General features: G+C 32.4%; 1 protein-coding gene across 1 annotated transcript in view; it reads left to right on the plus strand.

Moving 5' to 3' along the window:
- LOC129219181 (microtubule-associated protein 9-like) overlaps positions 1–19,464 on the plus strand; it is a 42,711-nt gene that overhangs the window by 14,786 nt on the left and 8,461 nt on the right. The window contains exons 4-5 of the mRNA XM_054853500.1: positions 10,152–10,338; positions 15,930–16,079. Of these exons, the coding sequence (XP_054709475.1) occupies positions 10,152–10,338; positions 15,930–16,079 (337 nt within the window). The remainder of the gene's footprint in view (positions 1–10,151; positions 10,339–15,929; positions 16,080–19,464) is intronic.

Raw genomic sequence — 19,464 nt, forward strand, 5'->3', positions numbered from 1 at the left:
TGAATTGCCATTCACTCATGCTAATAGCACAGAGCACAACATTTAATTTGCTTCTTTAATCACATGTACTGGCAACGATATGGTTGATAGCTAGTGATGTGGATCGGGTAAATACCCATTGGGTAGGTAAATATTTTTTGGGTATTTACCCAAGGCCTGGGTAAATACCCAAAAACTGGGTATTTTGCAAAAAAAATGCAAAAAGTAAGTGGGAATTTTTTTAAAAAATCTAAATATGAAATAATTGGTAAAACTGTTACACATATATGTACCACATAGTTTATAATATTTTTTATTGAAAGACTTGATGAAATTATGAAAGAAACATATCGTGAACCAAAAAATCTTTCTTTTCAATGTCATAATTGGAGAAGTATAAGCAATTCATTATGAACTTCAGGATTTCAAAATCACAATCTAGGTTAGTCATATGAGTTAGTCAGGGGGTTTAATCATGAGTTACTAGGTTAGCCAAAATGAAAAAAAAAAAAAAAAAAAAAAGGAAGCATGAGGGATGTTTGGAAGAATAAACTGCGAAGTTATTAAGACTATGAGATGTTATTTATTTTATTGCTGTTTAAGTGATAACGTGGCAAATATAGAAACAGTTTTCACATTAATAAGCAAAAAAAAAAAAAATCAAAATATTGTTTTCTGTTTCCTTGCTCATTTGCATTTGCTCCACGGTACTTCATGATGAAAATTTATTCAAACTATTTTTATTGACATTTTGTTACATTTTGATGTCATGCAGGGACATATTACTGGGTAATAAAAAAATTGGTGTTTGCTTTTTTTTTTGTAGCCAGTTAAGCTTTTTACTTTTTGTAGAATGGCTTTTTATATCTGAAATTTGGCTATCAACATTGATTAGGCATGTACAACAGATTTAATGTGAATATCATATTAGATAGCTAAGTTGTTTCACACAATGATTCTTTAAATATGTGATCAAAATACAATTTTTGAGCAAAAATTTATTATTTTGTATGTGGTTGGTTATACATAGTGGAATTCATACAGAAAAGTATTTTAGTTGAATATACATTTTTGAAATAAATACCCTGGTAAATACCCATTTTGGGTATTTACCCGGGTATATACCCTGGGTATTTACCCCTAAAAATAAATACCCGGGTATTTTACATCACTATTGATAGCACACAAGCAAAGAGCACAATATTTAATTCGCTTCTTAATTATCATAATCTTGAAACGAGGTAGACAACAAGCATAAGCATTCAGCATGCCACTGATGTAGCGTGCCAAAGTTCATCTCTTGTGATGTCATAAAAATCACGCCTTATTTGAAAAATCAGACATTTAAAAAAAATTAATTAAAAATTAAATGTTTTGAAAGTAAAAAATTTTCCTCAATCAATGTTATTAGTTTTGTTCTATCTATCAGTGACTAAAAGTAGTACTTTTGACGGATGGAAACAACCGCATTCAAAAAATAATTTAAAAGAAAAACAATATAACTTGTCTTAAATTAACGTTATGTTGTATAGTCAAACAAAGTTTTAAAGTTGAAATGTAAATCATATGAATGGCACTTATTTAGCTTGTCACACATAAACATAATACTTGTGTTGTTGGAGGCTTTATGACTGAAAGTTAAATAGTCATTCTCCCCCCCCCCCCCCCCAGTTTCAGCATCAAGTCTGCAGCGGTTATTATTTGTTCACATAAGTTGAGAATCCCATTTAGCACATGCAAGTCTCGTGGAACCCTTGAGTGGAACCCTACCCTACGGTTCTGCAGAACACAATTTAAGAAACCCTGATCTAGATCACAGTCTTATTATTGTAAACACACTGTACATGCACATACACACAAAACTTGTACTTTGCTACAGATTATTAAGAGGACACAAAGATATAGATTGGTAAGTTCATGCTTTGTCTTTTGTATAAAAAATTTAGCCGAAAAGATAAAAATGAGTTGCATTCATTTTACTGTGTGAATAAGCTGAAAAATCATATTTATTGAAAATTATTTGAATTAAATTACAAAAAAAGAAATATTTTTTAAGCTTGAGAATTTTTTCAAGTACATTTATCAGGAGTTAGGCTAATTTTTTTATATGAATCATTACTGTCACTGAAAATTGATTTAACTTAAATAAAAATGGGAACTGTTCATTAGGGTAAATATAATAACGAAAATAATAAACGCACAAATAAAAATTAAAGTCGATGTTTCGAGTCTCACATCCTCTTTTATTTCCCCTTTCAGGTCAAAACAATTGTAAAAAAAAGTTTCATGTAATTTGAACAATGGCAACCTGTGCCGACTTGCGCCTAAAGGTGTGAAACAGCACTGTATACTAGGCAGAAGAAAATTTTTTTTTTAGATGTTCAAAATTTCATGTTGATAAAATGTTGCCCCTATAGTTTCACAGATACCACAAAAATATTTATCCGAAGACAGATACGATTATCGTCGTATTTTGAGATAAGCTTTTAAGCCATTTTGTATTCCCTTTTAAAAGGCCTGATGGGTTTACAATATGTGCCGCATACGGATTGCAGGCCTTAAGTTGTAGACTCTTGTTTAAATAGTAGTCTACTTGATGAATTTCTGTTAACATGAAGAGAGCAACTGTTTTTTCAACTCGTATAAATATAGCAGTGTAGTAGAGAGGGAAACGAATGCTTCGGGTTACCAGGATGGTCATGTTATCAAGGTGCTATCTAATTTTTTGGAATGCAACCATTAACCGATGCTTTTAACTTATAGTTATTACAGTTGAGAATGCTAAATATGTTTTTACTATGCTTTAAAGACGAATACTTGCTTACCTGTTTTGAAGATGATTGTCACTAGCCCCCCCCCATTTTCAAATCTGGTTTTGGGGATGTTCCCCTGACTCGATTTTGTCCTATTTTGGATCTGTTATTCAGTATCAACTACTAGCCCCGACAGCCGTCGAAAAAGCTTCTGTTGCAATTTTGCCTGGGTTCAACCATATATTACTTGGACTATGAACCAAGAAGAAACAATTTAAAAGCTTTCATTCATCAATCTTCAAGAGAAAGTGTCAATAAATTTCTTTGAAAAGTGTTGTTGTCTTGGGTGATTTGCGCTTTCACAAGAGCCGAAAATTCAAAGTATACTTCCATGGTCTATTGATTTGGGTTATCCCCAGGGTTGTCCCAAGAGAGGACGGCGCCCGGGGCGAATATTTTCTGGTGCCCCCCCTCAACAGAATAGTGGGCGTATGATGGAAAAGTACGGAACATCGTTATATATCAACTAGTGGTACCCGCACAGCTTTGCCCGTAGTTGAAAATTAAAAAGTCATTCGATTGGCGTGTATATTTACAAGTAATGGATGACGAATTTCTCGCCAATTGGCTACATTCATTCGCTCTCCTATTCCACGGCATGATAATTTCATAATTTACTCGTCTAATTACTTATGATAATTTTGCTCCGGAAAATGTTCCTAAAATTGAAATAGGAAGAGAATAAAATCGAATTTTCGAAAAATCATCTTGATGGGTTCACACCCCATGCTACAAACTAACTTTGTGAAAAAGTTTCATGAAAATCGGCCGAACGGTCTAGGCGCTATGCGCTTCAAGGACATCCTACAGACATCCAGACGTAGAGACTTTCCACTTTATTATTAGTAATGATTATTACATACTTAAACACGTACAAGTATCCCTCGTATAACATGGGACTTGTACTACACGGTTTTCATTTTACAGGGAACATAATTTGCGATTTTCATAACACGGATTCGAAAAACGCGGCATAAATGAGCTGATGTGTGCATCACATGACTTCCTTTTACTCCAATTTAATGTCATTTCCCCATTATTGGCATTTTTAATGGGATTCAATAGTTTACTCTCTAAATATCACCAACAGTGGCCAAATTGAAACCAAATTAAAAAAAAAAAAAAAAATCGCGAAATTTGTCGCCAAATTGGCGAAAAAACTTGACGACCAAAATACTGGCGATATATCGCCAAGTGTCCGACAAATTATAACACCACTTGAGTTTACTTTGAAATTAACAATGATTTCCCCCCAAAAAGGGGCACAAGACCCCCTTAGGAACATCCGAATGCAACCAAAAAGAAGGTGCAGAACTAGGCCCCACTAGGAGTCTACGTACCAAATTTCAACTTTCTAGGACATACCGTTGTTGAGTTATGCAAGATACATACGCACATACATACGTACGTACGGACATCACGAGAAAATTCGTGGTATAATTAACTCGGCGGTCGTCAAAATGGATATTTCGGGTGTCTGTAGGTTTCTAGGCATCTATCCATGTGTGGTCGGGTCGAAAAAAAAACTCAACATTCATTCGGGGGTGAAAAAAATGGAAATGAAGGTCGATTTTTTAGTGAAATTTTTTTTCGCCAATACAATAAATACTTCCTTTTTCGTAAAAGGAAGTGAAAATGAATTGAATATTAAACGGTTTTGGTTTATCGCGGGATTTAAAAAAATTGAAATTTGTCAAATGATAAATAAACATAATGTAGCAATAGAATAATTCTATTTTATTTTTTTGTTGTTGTTTCTCAGAAAAATTTGATTGATGCAGAAATTTTCTGATTTCGTTTTTGATATGCGTTTTGCTCTTTGTAAGTGGTGAGTTCCAGGAAAAAGGAGACATGACACTTGAATTTTAAAAATTAATATTCTGCCACTTGCCATATACCATTATCTTCAGAAATAAATGAATTTCTTGAATCTTGACCTGTTTTTCCCAAATAGTTTGATGACTTTCAGAAAATCAAGTGCAAAATCAAGTTTTCTCTTTTTATTTATACAGAGCAAAAAATTTCTGTTTTGTTACATACTGTAATTTGAATAAACTTATTATCAGCAAATAATATTTAGATTAACTTTTATCTTTTGAATGTCTAGTTAAACTTTTGGTAAGTAATTTCAAATTTCTTTTATTTCAACCATGAAATTTGTCCATTAGTGAATTGACAATTTGATGTCCTTCCGTTACCGAAATACTACAACTCAATTAGTTCACCAAGAACCTATAGGGTGTAGAAACTAATGTTTTTTTATGCAAAGCAGAATTTTGTCCCTTGTCAAGGAGGCGTAGTTAAAATTTTAATAGATATTTAATTGAAATGGTGTTTAATGGTAACGGAAGGACAAAAAATACGGTAATGGAAGGACATTTATCTATGAGCTGATACAGGGTAAAATTTAAGAATGCTAGCAGAAAACAAACTATTGTTTAAAGTTAGTAGTCACATTTAAAACATATATAAGCAATATTTGAACAAAGATTATAAGTGCTTTTATTTAAAAAATAAACTTTTGTTAAATTTTTTAAAAAAATGTTTTGTGATTTTATATTTCCTATGTTATGTGATGAAAACCATGAAAACTACACTTAAAAATTCCTAAGCATGTGAAAGTTCGTGATATGACAAGCCAATTCAAGCAGAAACATTTGCTTACAAACTTGAAATTTATATTGGAGCAATACAATATTTTGAAACTGCTTTCAGATCTGTTGCCACAATTTACAGGAAAGGACTGTTGAGACAGGGTGGCGACAGATCAGGGAAGTCAGGGAGATCAGGAAAAGTCAAGGAACTTTATTAATCAGGGAAAAGTCAGGGAAACATCAGGGAATTTTGAAAAAATAACAAAAAATAAGGGAATATTGATTTTATGCAGAAAAAAAATTTTTTTTTTGCTTTACAAAATTAAGTACTCTAATTCCCTACGCATTTTCCGCCAATTATCTGTTCAAAAAAAAAAGTAAAATTAATGAGGTGCAATTATACGCTGCCGCATATTTGTGCATCTTTTTTCCTCAACGTCAAAGTATTGAATCTCACTTATTAACCACAGGATGAACTTCCTAAGATTGCTTCTGTGTCTGTGAGGTTGTTTATTTTACCTAGCTTGAAATTTCCTTTTACACTTTCAATGCTGCGTAAAATAAACAACCATACAGGCAAAGAGGAAGCCTTCATTAATGCCTTAGCTCCTTTGCCTTTATTCCATTGTCTCGAAGTAATTAGCATACTGTAATCACGATTTCAAGAAGAAATCTTTGGTTTTTGAATTAATACTATAAAAGCTTAAAAGTTAGTACTTCTTCGCATTTTAAATTTAATTGCTAAAATTGAACTTTCAGTAAAAAACTTTGTTTTTTGCCGTTATAATATTTGTTGTCACTGCAGATTATAAAGGTTTTCTTTTCTTCAGACTGATTCTTTAATTTTATAACCAAGTTGTATTCTTCTTTTATATATTTTGAAATTAACTAATTGCTTTTGTCTTTTTTTTCCTTGCATTTTAAAGTTGTTTGTTATAAAAGGAATCTAAGATTTTTTTTCGTTACATACTGAAATCATTTGAAATAGAGTTAACTTGTGCTCTTAAGTAAATATCTTTATTTTTTTATTGTTGAAATGCTGTATTCATTCATTAAAACCTATGTTCTTGATTAGAGAAAAGCTCCCTATGAATGGATGTCAAATGGTTTCATCTGTTTTGCATAAATATGTCAATTAGTTATATAAGAATAACTACATTACTTCTATTATCTCACTATTACTTGTTATTCTTGCAACAATTATTATACTGTTTGAAAACTTAGTTCAAAATAATTTCAATTGCTTTTTAGTTCTATCATAAATACACATATGTTTTTAAGAGTAATTTTAATAGTTTCTTAAACTTCTTATGCTAAGTGGTTTCTGGAAATAAAGTAATTTTTTTTTTAAATTTTCTATAATCTTTCCATGTAGAAAAATTTGATATACTGTTTTGTAGGGGTTTTTTTCCAAAAAAATTGACTTGATATGTATTTTTTAACCATTTTATTAAAAAGGTAGCATCTTTTTAAAATATATCTTTAGTTCAACAACTTTACACAACTTAAAACATTTAAAATACTGCATTTTATACAAACATACAATGGATTTCAAGTAGAGCAAAGAAAGAAAGCCATTATCATTGGTAACGTAAATCAGGGAAATTTGGTGAACTTAATCAGGGAAAAGTCAGGGAACTTTTTTTCACAGTTCCTGTCGCCACCCTGTGAGAGCACTGGTTTACCTGCTAAAGATACTACGAAGAGATCAGTAAATTCAAAGATCAACTTTCTCAAAGATGATGGAAGAAATATCCATTCTCATCCTGACACACAAAATATGCACTATTTGAACCTTGTAACAAGTTATGTTATTGAATATAATAAGTGCTTCAACAAATCTGCTTCAACAAATCAAAGGAGATTTCACTTTAAAGTCAACAGATTGAGGACGGTTGCAAATAATGTTAAAAATGAAGATACAACTTAAAAAAAAACACCAAATCATGAAGCCAACTGGTTCATTAACATTTGGACAAGTTTTGTTAGCTGGATGGAAGGGAAAGAAACTAACAAAGAGCAATATTGGACAGGTACTTCATATAGAAGATAAAGGAATAGAAATAGCTTGTTTGAGAATGCATAAGTGGGGATGATCTTTGTATTTCCTGAGAAAGAAGATAAATGTTCTATGGATTCTGGTAAAAATATCGAGTTTTTAAAGAATTCATAATTGTAACAGATGGGGCTCATTTCATTAGATATCATTGTTTCAGACTGATGTATTAGCTGAATAAATGTTTTTTAGTTGAAATTTACCGAGTTTAATTGCTTTGGACTTCTTGTCCTTCCGTTACTGTCCTTCTATTACCCTTAACAAATACATAATTTATATGCTTAAAATAATTATTTTTTAAAACTAGAGGTGAAATTGTAATGATTGAACACTCCCGTATGTGCTCTACTTTTTGTAAAATTTCCCCTTTTATAGTTTAGCTGAACTTTTGATTAGAACATGATAGCTTGAAAATCATATCACAAACATGTCCTTCTGTTAATAGTGTGCTTTGTAGGTTTTACTGAAACGAAATTTCAGTTATCATCAAATTTAACACCAAAAGATTTGATTTTGATGTAACTCGGTACACATTGCATTGATTTACATTATTTCAAAGTTTTGTATTATACATTTTCGATGTAACACAAACACAGTTTCGATACAACATGATAAATGTTGCCCTGATTTATGCTATGTAAATACATAAAAATAATTTAAATAAGTAAATATAAAAATCTCACATAACACGGTTTCCATATAGCACTGTACGAATTAACCATGCTATACAAGGGATACCTGTAATCTGAAATCTAATGTGTTAGGTTTTAAAAACCATTAAAAAAAATATTTAAAAATCTGGCAATGCAGAAAAATCTTAATTTATGACGCCCCTTCATATCTTGGCGGCCTGGGCAATTGCGCCACTAGCTTCCTTCTTTGGATGTCCCTGGTGATCGGTTTAGTAGTAGTGTCCTGCCCGAAGGTAGGAGTTGTGTTGCAGAGTGCCGGTGGCCCGAAACAGAACTAAGGGCAATCTACCTGACTGATAACTGAGCAGTAAAACTGTCTTTTGGCCATTATCAATTTTGACGTCTCCATTCCTGGAGCTCACATTGCGTAAGGGCCACGCTGTTCACAATAGCAGACCGAAGAATCCGTTCTAGTGAGAGCAAAAGTTTTCCATTTAAGGAACTGTATCACATGTTCCTGCTAATCAATGACAAAGTCGAAGCCTTGGTTTCTCAGAGACTGGAGGGCGGATTTTAGGTGGGAATAATTGCCTCCTTTCCCCTTTGAGTTATCGAAATATAATGTACTTTTGTGTGTGTCTGCTATTAGTTTTTTTTTGTTCATTTATATTTTAAAAATATATTTTCTGAGTATACTGAGAACATATTTTGGGCTTTAGCCTTTGCCAACCCCTTGAAAAGCCTGAAATGTCGTTCTTGCTTTATGCCCCCAAAATCACTGTTATCATAGGATGCCCTAAAATCAAAATGCCCCTTCCTTGTTGTGTGGCTGGGTAAAAGCTGGCGATCTTGTCGCCGTAGGACGGGAAATAAAAAAAAGAGGTTGATTTCACAAACCAATTTCAATTTTTGTTATGTTATTGGGGCCTCTATTTTTCAAGGATACCGTGCTTTTGTCTCCTTTGTTCTTGGAATAAGTAGGCGTAAAACTTGGAAACACATATTAAGACTGAAAAAAAAAAAAATGTTGTTTACACATGAAGTATTACTACACATTGATAATGAAAACTTCGTGCTTCTTGCCTGGTTACACCTACATTGTCACACAAAGACTAAAAATGAAAAAAACTTAATATCCGCATAAAGTATTACATTGATAACAAAAATTTCGTGCCCCCCTCCCTGACTATGCCATTGCTTTTATACAAAAGGTTAAAAGTTCAAAAACAATCTCATTTCCACATGAAGTATTACTATACGGAGAATGAACATTTTGTGCCCCTCCCCCTCCTGACTATACCGCCACACAAAGACTTAAAACAAAGTCATTTTTACATGGAATATTACAACATCGATAACGAAAATTTCGTGTGTGTGTGTGTAGGGTGGGGGGGGGGGGGATCGGAGGGTCACCCGGGGCCAGTGCCTACACACACACACACTTGTGATTGGGAAAAGCATGTCGAAAATTCAAAATTTCTTTGTTTTGCTGTACTCTACTCTATTTCGTTAAAATTTTTGCATTACGAAGAGAAGTACTTTCAGTAAAGATAAATGTGCTTTTATTTAATGAAAAAATATAAAGAAAGCAAGGTGTTACTTGCATCATACTATTTGACCAACATACAAATTTGACCAACATATGTCAACAACATGGCTGAATCAACAGTTGAACTTAAAGTTTCAGTCAGCATGAGGTCTGAAGTCAAAATCTGGTTTTTCTATTGAAAACATTATGCGAAACACCTTAACTGTTGATGAATCTGTTGTTAGCTATGAGCTATGAAGTTAAATTTCATTAAAGCTTAATTTAGATGTTTAATACAATTTTGATTTGAAATATTTATTAATTTAAAACTAATCTAATAATAATTACATTTAAAAAAAAATATGAAAGAATATTCCTCACATTTCAAATGTTCCTGAACATTTCATATCCAATGCAAAACATTATCCTGCTCATTTTGTTAAATGATTAATAGCTATCTTTTTGAACTAGCATGTTTATTGAAACATTATAAACTTTTTCAAAATATTAATGATGTTCATGAACATTAATTCCTAACTATTTGCATAGGGCATTGAAGAAGTCTATAATTGAAAAGCAATCGTCAAAAATTAATTCTTTATTGGGAAAATATAACTTCATCTGTCCTCGGGCTGCTGATTTTCAAAAAGCAGTTTTCCAAGCTTGGTGTGAAGTGAAAAATGAGCAGAAAATGAAAAAAACAGAAAAAAATAACCCTTTGACAAATAAAAATAATGTAAGTTTTTTTCTATATATCATACATGCAATTACAGTCAGACCTCGTTATAAGGTCACCCCGCATATAAAGTCACTTTCCTAAAGTCCAGACTCATTGAATAGGGATTCTGTGTTATGGATTATCGGATATATGGTCAGGTCCCAAATACCGCCATCGTTTGTAAGGTCATTTTTGTCTGACTTTCTTTGAGTGATTCAATGTCTTACTTATTCAGTTCCATGAATTTTCCCTAGTACACGATCTTTTATCGACAAAATGCCATCGACCCAACGAATGCTAAGAAAACTTTTCCACGAAACCCTTTATCCCCTCAAATTCTAGGCAAAAGAGACACTGGAATGCTGTAGAGAAAAGATGACTGGAGTGAGTAGGAGGGATATTCACTCCCCTAAATGCAGGTAAAATAAGAGTTTTGTTTCCCCTGGCTGCTTACTGTTAGAATCCCTATGGGGGCCTTACTGCCTTGAGGCTTTTAGCAATGCATAAATTTCAAAGGCCGGTGCTCCATAATGTCACATGTCCATTGTAAGCACAAGTCCACTTTCGACCAGCAAATCACTAGAAATTATCTCATTCCAGCTGGTTTTTTGCTTGTATTAATTTTTGAATTAAGGTTTTAACAAATAATTTCCTAATTTCTAACTAATTGCATTAATTTTAATTGACTCACCTTAATGAAAACATCATAACTTCATCAAGTGATATAGTTTTGAAAACATAATATTTCAGAATTTGCTTTTTGATAAAAGTTTATGAACCGGTTATAAGGTCACATTCTCGTAGTCCCGAGGGGTGACCTTATATCGAGGTCCGACTGTAATAAGTTGATCATTCTTTTAATAATTAAAATTATTGCATTGCTAATTGATTATACATTTTTCTGTGCTGAATTTTCAAAATGCTTAATTATGCGTCCTTTAAAGTTTTTTATGCAAAGCAATTCAGACCAAATAGTTGATAAACTTTTCGTCCAAAGTATAAACTTTTTTTTCAAATCTCAGTCAACAACCTTTGAGAAAGACCTCCCATTATTGTGATCCTTCCATTATAGTCACCAGTGCATGAAGTCCGTTTGCTATCCAATAGATGTAAGGCTATTTTAATGTCTGTTATAACCTCCAAACTGGATTGTGTTGTTGTTGCTGATCCCCTTGGTCCAGACCATTCGACCAAGTCCAGCAGATCATGTCACACTAAAAGGTCAAACACACTCCCACTCTCATCCAACAGTTGCCCCACAGATGCACCAATACAAGAGATAATATAAGAGGGAGAAGCAAAAGCCGAGCAAGGGGGTAATTCCATGTCAAATCATTCAGGGGTGGACACCTGAGGTTCTCAGATCTTGATGAAACTTCGTGATGCTGTTCTATAAATATATATAAGAATAACTGGAAATTTGTATCTTAATACGACAATTACTTTTTGAATGACCGTACTTAAAATTTTCCCCCAAAACTTGCCATTTAGCAAAAATCAGATATCCAGCAACCGTACATACATATACAGTTTTCACTATAGAAGATTTATTTTTTGAGATAGAATTAATTTTTATTGCATTTGGATCGGATTTGTACTGTAAAGTTAAATTTATAATTAGATTTAGGATTTAAATCAGTTAAAATAACTAAAAAAATCTTCAAACAGCAAAATTGAGTTTAATTTCGGACATTGACTTGTTCTCAGAAAGTGCTAAATAACATTTTTATCGCTCAAAAACTTTCAAAATCCAACATATTCTCGGAAACTAGAGTAAAAATGGTAGAAACATATGCAATAAAATTGGTGGTGTTTGGAGTTTTATTTAAGTTAGAGATGATCAAAAGTGTACTTTTAAATTGCACAAAAATCAACCAAAAGTGTTCTGTACTAGATAAAAGAATACACTAATAAATAAAATCATTCATTCAGCACGTTCAGGGCATGATAGTTAGATAAACTAAAGTGCAGAAAAAATATTAATATTAATATATGAGCTTTTTTTTTTTTTGATAATATTTATTGAACGACTGCTGAAGTTAAGAACTCTCAACTTCAGCAGGGTGGACTCTTCTATCACTCATCAGGTATACAAATAAATACCAGTTTCTAGGGCAAAGTCTATGCATTTATTAGCTCTTAGAGATGATAAAACTTCATCTTCACAAGTTTTAATCTTGTTATAAATTAAATTTTTACAATTTTTTCACAACGGTTTTTGTTAGTCCCAACTACTTTGTTTTTTTATTTTAGAAATTTATTGTCATAAAACCAACTCACAAATTTCAGAACCATATTTTATCTTATGAACTAAGAACATTTTCTCCCTCTACTGGACTCAGTCACTTGGTTTTGTCTTCACTGGTTGCTTGCCAATTGTCCACGTGAAAAGCCAGACTAAAGCTGTATCTTTATTACTGTCTGCTTGACCCTTGTTTTCTTCTATTATATATATTTTTTTTTTGGACTCTATAGTTACAACACAAAATGTGACTGGTTGTCAGATTTATGTTTTTGTTTTTTAATACACTTGAATCTTCAATGGAAAATTTATTTCATCTGTGACGGTTTACCGAAACTTTATTTTTTGCCAAGCGTACAATATCACTTAAAAGTTAACGTCGTCGGTAAGAAATCTAATTTTTAAAGTGCTGATAAATTAGAAAAAGACCAAAAGTGAAAATAAAATTATTTTAGTTAGTGATTATTTTGTAACTATGTATTCATGTTTAAAGCTGAAAAGGAAAATATGCTGTGGATTGTATCATTAATAAAACTATGAAGGTTCATGTTTTCAAAATTTCGTCTTTTTGATTTGTTCTTGCATTTTCTGACTCGTATGACATTCATTGAGTAGTTTTTATTGTTACAGTATTACAGTAGTTTAATTAAAAACATGATACAGGTTGAAAAACAAAGTAAGTTTAAGACTTGAAATAAGTTTCTGAGGCCTTCGGACAGCCAGTTTTAGGTGATCTTTCATTTGCTACTGTAAATCGAAAATTAAAATTCCGGGTGAAAAAGAGTTCTTAAAATGTTTTGTCAGAAAACCACAGAAACTATTTCAGGCCTTAAAAATGTTTACATTCACAAATAGACTTCTACATATGATGTTTTCTACTGTATTATTATAATTAAGTTTTAAAAAATATACAATGAAATACAAGTCAGAAAATATGTAGTAAAATTAGTTTAACACAATTTTGTACACTTTATCATAATAGTTTAATTTGCAAAATAATACACGTTTTTTTTTGTTTTTTGTTTTTTCTCCTTTTTTGGACTTTAAATACAAGTACCTGATACGTAGTTTTAGATAATTTTCGAATTTAATGCCTGGCATTTTCATAAACAGAATTTTTTAGGGTCCCAAAAAATTACCAGTGGTTTTAGGCGAAAATTATTCGAAGTGAAATAATTGCATTTATAACTTGGCACCTGCAGAACGATTGACTGATAATTGTGACGTTAAACTGATATTACTTGCTTAACAAAAGAGAAAAAAAGGAAACCAACGTAGATTAAAGGAGTTTCTGATTTCAGAATTCCATATGAGCGAGTTAAAGTATATTACTAAAATAAAAATATAAATTTAACACTCGTTCAGATTTTGAGTGGTGATTTGAGCTTGGACTTCCAAAAAAAAAAAAAAAAAAAAACACTGTGAAATAATTGTAAGTTTTAACACATAACATGATTAAAGCTTGTGAAGACGCAGCTGGCATCTCTAAGAGCTAATAAATGCATCCTCTTCACCCTAAAAACTGGCTATTTCCCTGCATATCTTTTGAGTGATAGAAGAGCTCAACCTCAAAAGTTGAGAGTTCTCAACTTCAGCAGTCGTTCTTAAATATTATCAAAACAAAGCTCATATATTAATATTAATATATTTTCTTCACTTTAGTTTATCTAACTATCATGCCCTGAAGGTGCCGAATGCCTGATTTTATGTATTAGTTTATTCTTTGATCTAGTAGAGAACACCTTTGGTTGATTTTTGTGCATTTCAAAAGTACACTTTTGATCATCTCTAACTTGAATAAAATTCCAAACCCCACCAATTTTATTGTATAAGTTTGTACCATTTTTAATCTAGTTTCAGAGAATATATTGCGTTTTGGAAGTTTTGAAGGGCTAAAAATACTATTTAGCACTTTCTGAGCACAAGTCAATGTCTGAAATTGAACTCAATTTTGCTGTTTAATGATTTTTTTAGTTATTTTAACTGATTTAAATCTTAAATCTAATTATAAATTTGACTTTACAGTACAATATCGATCAAAATGCAAGAAAAATTAACTCTCTATCTAAAAAATAAATCTTTTATAGTGAAAATGTATGTACGATTGTGCGCTGGACATGTGATTTTTGCTAAACAAATTTTTGGGAAAATTTTAAAATGCTGTCATTCAAAAAGTAATTGTTATATTATGATAAAAATTTCCAGTTATTCTTATATCCATGTATAAAACAGCATCAGGAAGTTTCATCAAAATCTAACAACCTCGGGTGTCAAATCACGTTTTTGCTGGATGATTTGACATGGAATCACCCAAGGGTATGTAGACTAGGCCCTTGTGAAACCGTCAAAGACCAGACTTCTAATGTGGCCAGACCTTAGCATTGCTAAAGCAGTTTGGGCAAGTCTGGAGCGGGTGATCTGCAAAGACAATTCAGGATACTCTGTGGCACACCAATCGTGTTCAGGGGGAATCCTCCAAGTTGACTTTACTTTGTCAATAAACATGGAATGAACCTCCAAGACTCTTAAAACTGATGTTAGGGGAGTGGAGAGGCTACTACCTTCCACGGGGAGTCTGTCAGCAGCATGGATACCAACATGAGAGGGAATCCACTGTAAACACACCGAGCCTGTCTGGGACCATGTAGCCAATTTGGCTACAATATCTTGCCCTAGTTGATCATAAATACATGGCCAGCCTCTCAAGTATTAAATGGAACTACTGCTATAAGTCAGGATCCATACATCATGAATACTAGAGTCCAAGGTGAGGCCCAAGACCTCATTTATGGCAATGAGCTCCGAGTGAAAAACAGAACTAAAGTCAGGATTTCTAAACTATATTCAAAGGATCTATCTCCAATTCTCATGAAAACACCACTTCCAGTTCTTCTAAAATCTGATTTGCTTCAATCCATATAATAAATAATAACTGTTCCCTGTTGGATATTGACAATGACTTCAAGAGCCAGTTGATGCAACAAATCTGGGTGCTCATTTTGTTTAGTAAAAACCAAAATTCGTTAAAAACCACGTTGCTAAGAGATGTAGTGGGAGTCAAAAAATTAAAAGCCAACCGGGGGTTGTTCTTTCCAATATAAAATCCAACATTGTTTCAATTTCTTTTTAAATTCTAATGATTATCTTTTCGAGAACTAATTAACAATTTTATGTTTCGAAAGGTAAAATGCTTCCATTGGAAGGAGTTATAGAAGAAAGAAAATATATTTTGCATACTCTGTTTAGTACATTTTGTATGTCATCACCCAAAAGGATGTCATCCTAAGCAGACCATTCTCCGCGCCCCCTACAGGCTTCTAGTAACATTACTGATAATACATATATAATGTACATATATATTCCTTAGGAAACAGAAGAAAAACCTGATACTGATTCTGCTTATAAGAAGTGGGAAAAATCCAAAAGAGTGCAAAAGAGAAAAAATATGCCGAAGAAAACAGATCCAGAGTCTTGTTCAGATGCAACTACTCAGAAAGATAAAGAAGAATCTGAGGCAGTATGTTTAATAGTTTGTATATATCTTTTTTAAAGATGAGTCGCTTAGAAAGTAATATGGGAAAGGGGGCAAATAGGGGCTCAAGCCCCTCCCTTTGAAATTAGAACTTTCTTGCGTTTAGTTCTTTTTTCTTTGCAAAAATGTAAAAATATTTCTTCTCCAGCAGTTAATGAATAAGTTATTAAAAATGTCTAATTTTTTAATAACTCTAATCTGTACTGAAATCAGTTTATATGGGGAAAATATCTGAGTCTCCCCCGCCCCTTAAAATTTTGCACATGGAAAAATCCATAAATTCAATAAAGAAAATTGGTGTTTTAATGGACTTTTATTCATAGGCGGATTTAGGACTGAGTTCCTAGGGGGGCAGGTTTTTTTTAGCAACATTTTTATTGCCCCCACTCCCATGTTTTTGTGTGTTTCCTGTGAAGTATAAGTCCATGTTTACTTTTTTGTGTGTCGTTTTCATTAATGTGTGTTTTCATGCTGTCCCTTTTTGAATTTAACTTAAGAGAGGGAGCTGGTATCGAGAGTGACGCAGGGCTCCCTTTAAAGTGGGAAATAGAATATCTCCAATTTTAGGTGGCTGGGGGTTTCTCCCCCGGAGGAAATTTTGTAAAATGAATATAAAATTCTACATTTTGAAACCTTATAAAGGTTAATTGGACAGACATAGAAATTGATAACTAGATTATACAGTTGTACAGTATTGTTCTAACTTTGTAAGAAACAGCCATTTTAAGTTTGAAAGAAAAAATAAACTATAGATTTCTCATTAACAACATCCTTTTTTTAATTATAAGTAGTGCAGAAAACGAAAAGGAATAGAGGTAGTGTATCATTTTTTTCTCTGGCTAAACAGATTAACAATATGCAGTAGAGTAATTGGGGCCCACTTTGCTTAGAATTTTCAAAGACTTATCTAATTATTTTCAAGGACTCTAGAATAAATAAAATTATTTAACGCACTTCATTTGTACTTTCCAGTCTCTGATATTTTAGTACTTGATTGTAAACTTTTACAGTCCTGTTCTAACTTTGTGAGAAATAGCTATTTTAAATTTAAAAGAAAAACAAAACCATAGATTTCTCATGACAACAAGTTTTCTTCAGTTGCAAGTGGGGCAGAAAATGAAAAGAAATAGAAGCAGTGTATATTTTTTTCTGTGCTAAACAGATAGACAATATGCAGAAGCAGTAAGATAAAAGCAATCAATACAAAAGAATTTCCAAAATACTGCATTCGGGAATGAATAAATAACAAGATATGATGAAACATGTGAGTCACAAAAATTTATTTCAAATAATATGTTACAAACGTGAGAATCATGATTTTTACATTTTTAGTACAGGATGTGGCAAGGAGCTGAATTTTACATATTTTGGCACTCCTCCCCCTCTACCATTAGTTAGAAATTTTAAAATTTAAGGTTTGTAGCCACACGTTTCCAAATATTCAAGGTTTTCAAGCACTTAAAAATGAAATTAATTTTTTCAAGCAATTTCCATTTTTTAAGAAACGAATCATGAATTTTTTTTTGGGAGTTAGGGACCCACTTTAAAGCAAGGGCCCTAAGCAATAGCTTGTTTAACTTATAGACAAATTTGACCCTGTTTGTAATTCACTCTTACCTGCAAATTTTTGCTTGATTTTTTTTGTAATTTTTACGAAAATTCGTCAGTTTTTACAGTTAAAGGATTTTTACGATTTTTCCAATCTTTTTTATATTTTTATAGACTTCTATAAAATTTCAGCAATTTTTTGCAAAAATTTTGATGACTCAATTATTTAGATTTCAATAATGACGACTGACTCACTTAGACTTAGATGATTATGACTTACCTTACTTTTTAAACAGTATTTCTAAAGTAAGTAAAATTGTACTCTCCAAGTAAAAAGATTCATTTAATCAGAACACTCAGATATCTGAAATTTATTCAATTTGCGGTAGTATTTATTTTCTCTCTCTTTAAAAGAGAGAGAGAGAGAAGGAAAAAAAACTATGTTTTTTAGAATTTCTCAAAAGACCAATTAATCTATACTAAGAATATAAATATTATGCACAAATATACTTGAAATGTGGACACAAATCATAACGAGTAGATCGTTCTGTTAGCGTGAATGGGGGGGGGGGGGGGTTTCCCCTTTGCTTTAGGTTCTAATTTGTTAAAATAAGTGTCAATTATTATAAGTGTTGCAGCTATTATGTATAGCTCGTTTAGCCTATATTTTCATTCATATACTTGCCCAAATGGTTTTCAGTCCAAAATGGTGAATTTAGACACATTTTCAGCACCCCAGTGACAGCTGTACTATTTGTATTTAATGTTCGTTTTTCCCCCTTTTCTTTTCTCCCATCAGAAAAGAACATTCGCTTTTCTCTTCATTTTCATTGAACTATTCAAAAAAGAAAAAGTCATGATTTTTTTGTTTTAAGATTTTGGAAAATGTGTTGTTACTATATAAAGTCCTCTCAAAACTGGGGGGCATAGCCCCCTATCCCCCCTCCCCCCTATCAATCCACCCATGCCCTTCTGAACTATTCAAAAAGAAAAAATAATAATTTATATATTTTTTATTTTTTGGAAGATGTGTTGTTACTACATAAAGTCCTCTCAAATTTGGGGGAGGGGTGCATTGCCCCCCTCTGGCCCCCATAATTCCGCCCATGCTTTTATTGTAGAATGTGTTCAGAAGCATTTAACCTTTTCACTGCTGAGATCTTTCTACTGTTTCTTACATTAGACTTTCTCCATCCCAAGACACCCATTGCAAGTGACTCACTGCAAATGTGGCGCCTCATCTATGAGCAGCTGTTGTAGCTAAAAAGGAAAAAATGGCTGCTCAACTGAAAGAAATAAAGTTATGAGGAAATCTGTTGATACGAGTAACTAACTAGGAAGTACTATTTTGTCCAATAAAATTTATTAAAGTCACAAAATACACTGATCTACAAGTACAATTTTTTTTTTGGCCCACAAACAAAAATATGTGATCCTAGAAGTATTCTCGACGCCGATCTCGAATCTGCAATCAGAATTTTTCTATCACCCACAGTTTTTTGTGACACACATGCCCTACATTACAGATATGCACATATTTATTTATAAAGCTATTACCTGTATCATAAATTCCCTTGATTAAAAGATAGGTGCGGATGACAATTTTCTGGAATATTTGGCTTCTGGAACATCTCTCTTAAATGACCAGCAATAATCAGCCACTATACTCACATTCCATTTTCCTTGGTACCTTTTTTTCTAGAACTGAAATGTCTTGGTGAAAATGTTCACTGACGGAACCAAGGTTTTCAGGAAAGAAGTTGAGATGAGAATGCATAAAAGGAATTTTTAAGGACATGTTACATCCCATCGTTTTAAATGA

Source organism: Uloborus diversus, chromosome 3, assembly GCF_026930045.1.
Source record: "Uloborus diversus isolate 005 chromosome 3, Udiv.v.3.1, whole genome shotgun sequence".
In the NCBI taxonomy this organism is placed as follows: domain Eukaryota; kingdom Metazoa; phylum Arthropoda; class Arachnida; order Araneae; family Uloboridae; genus Uloborus; species Uloborus diversus.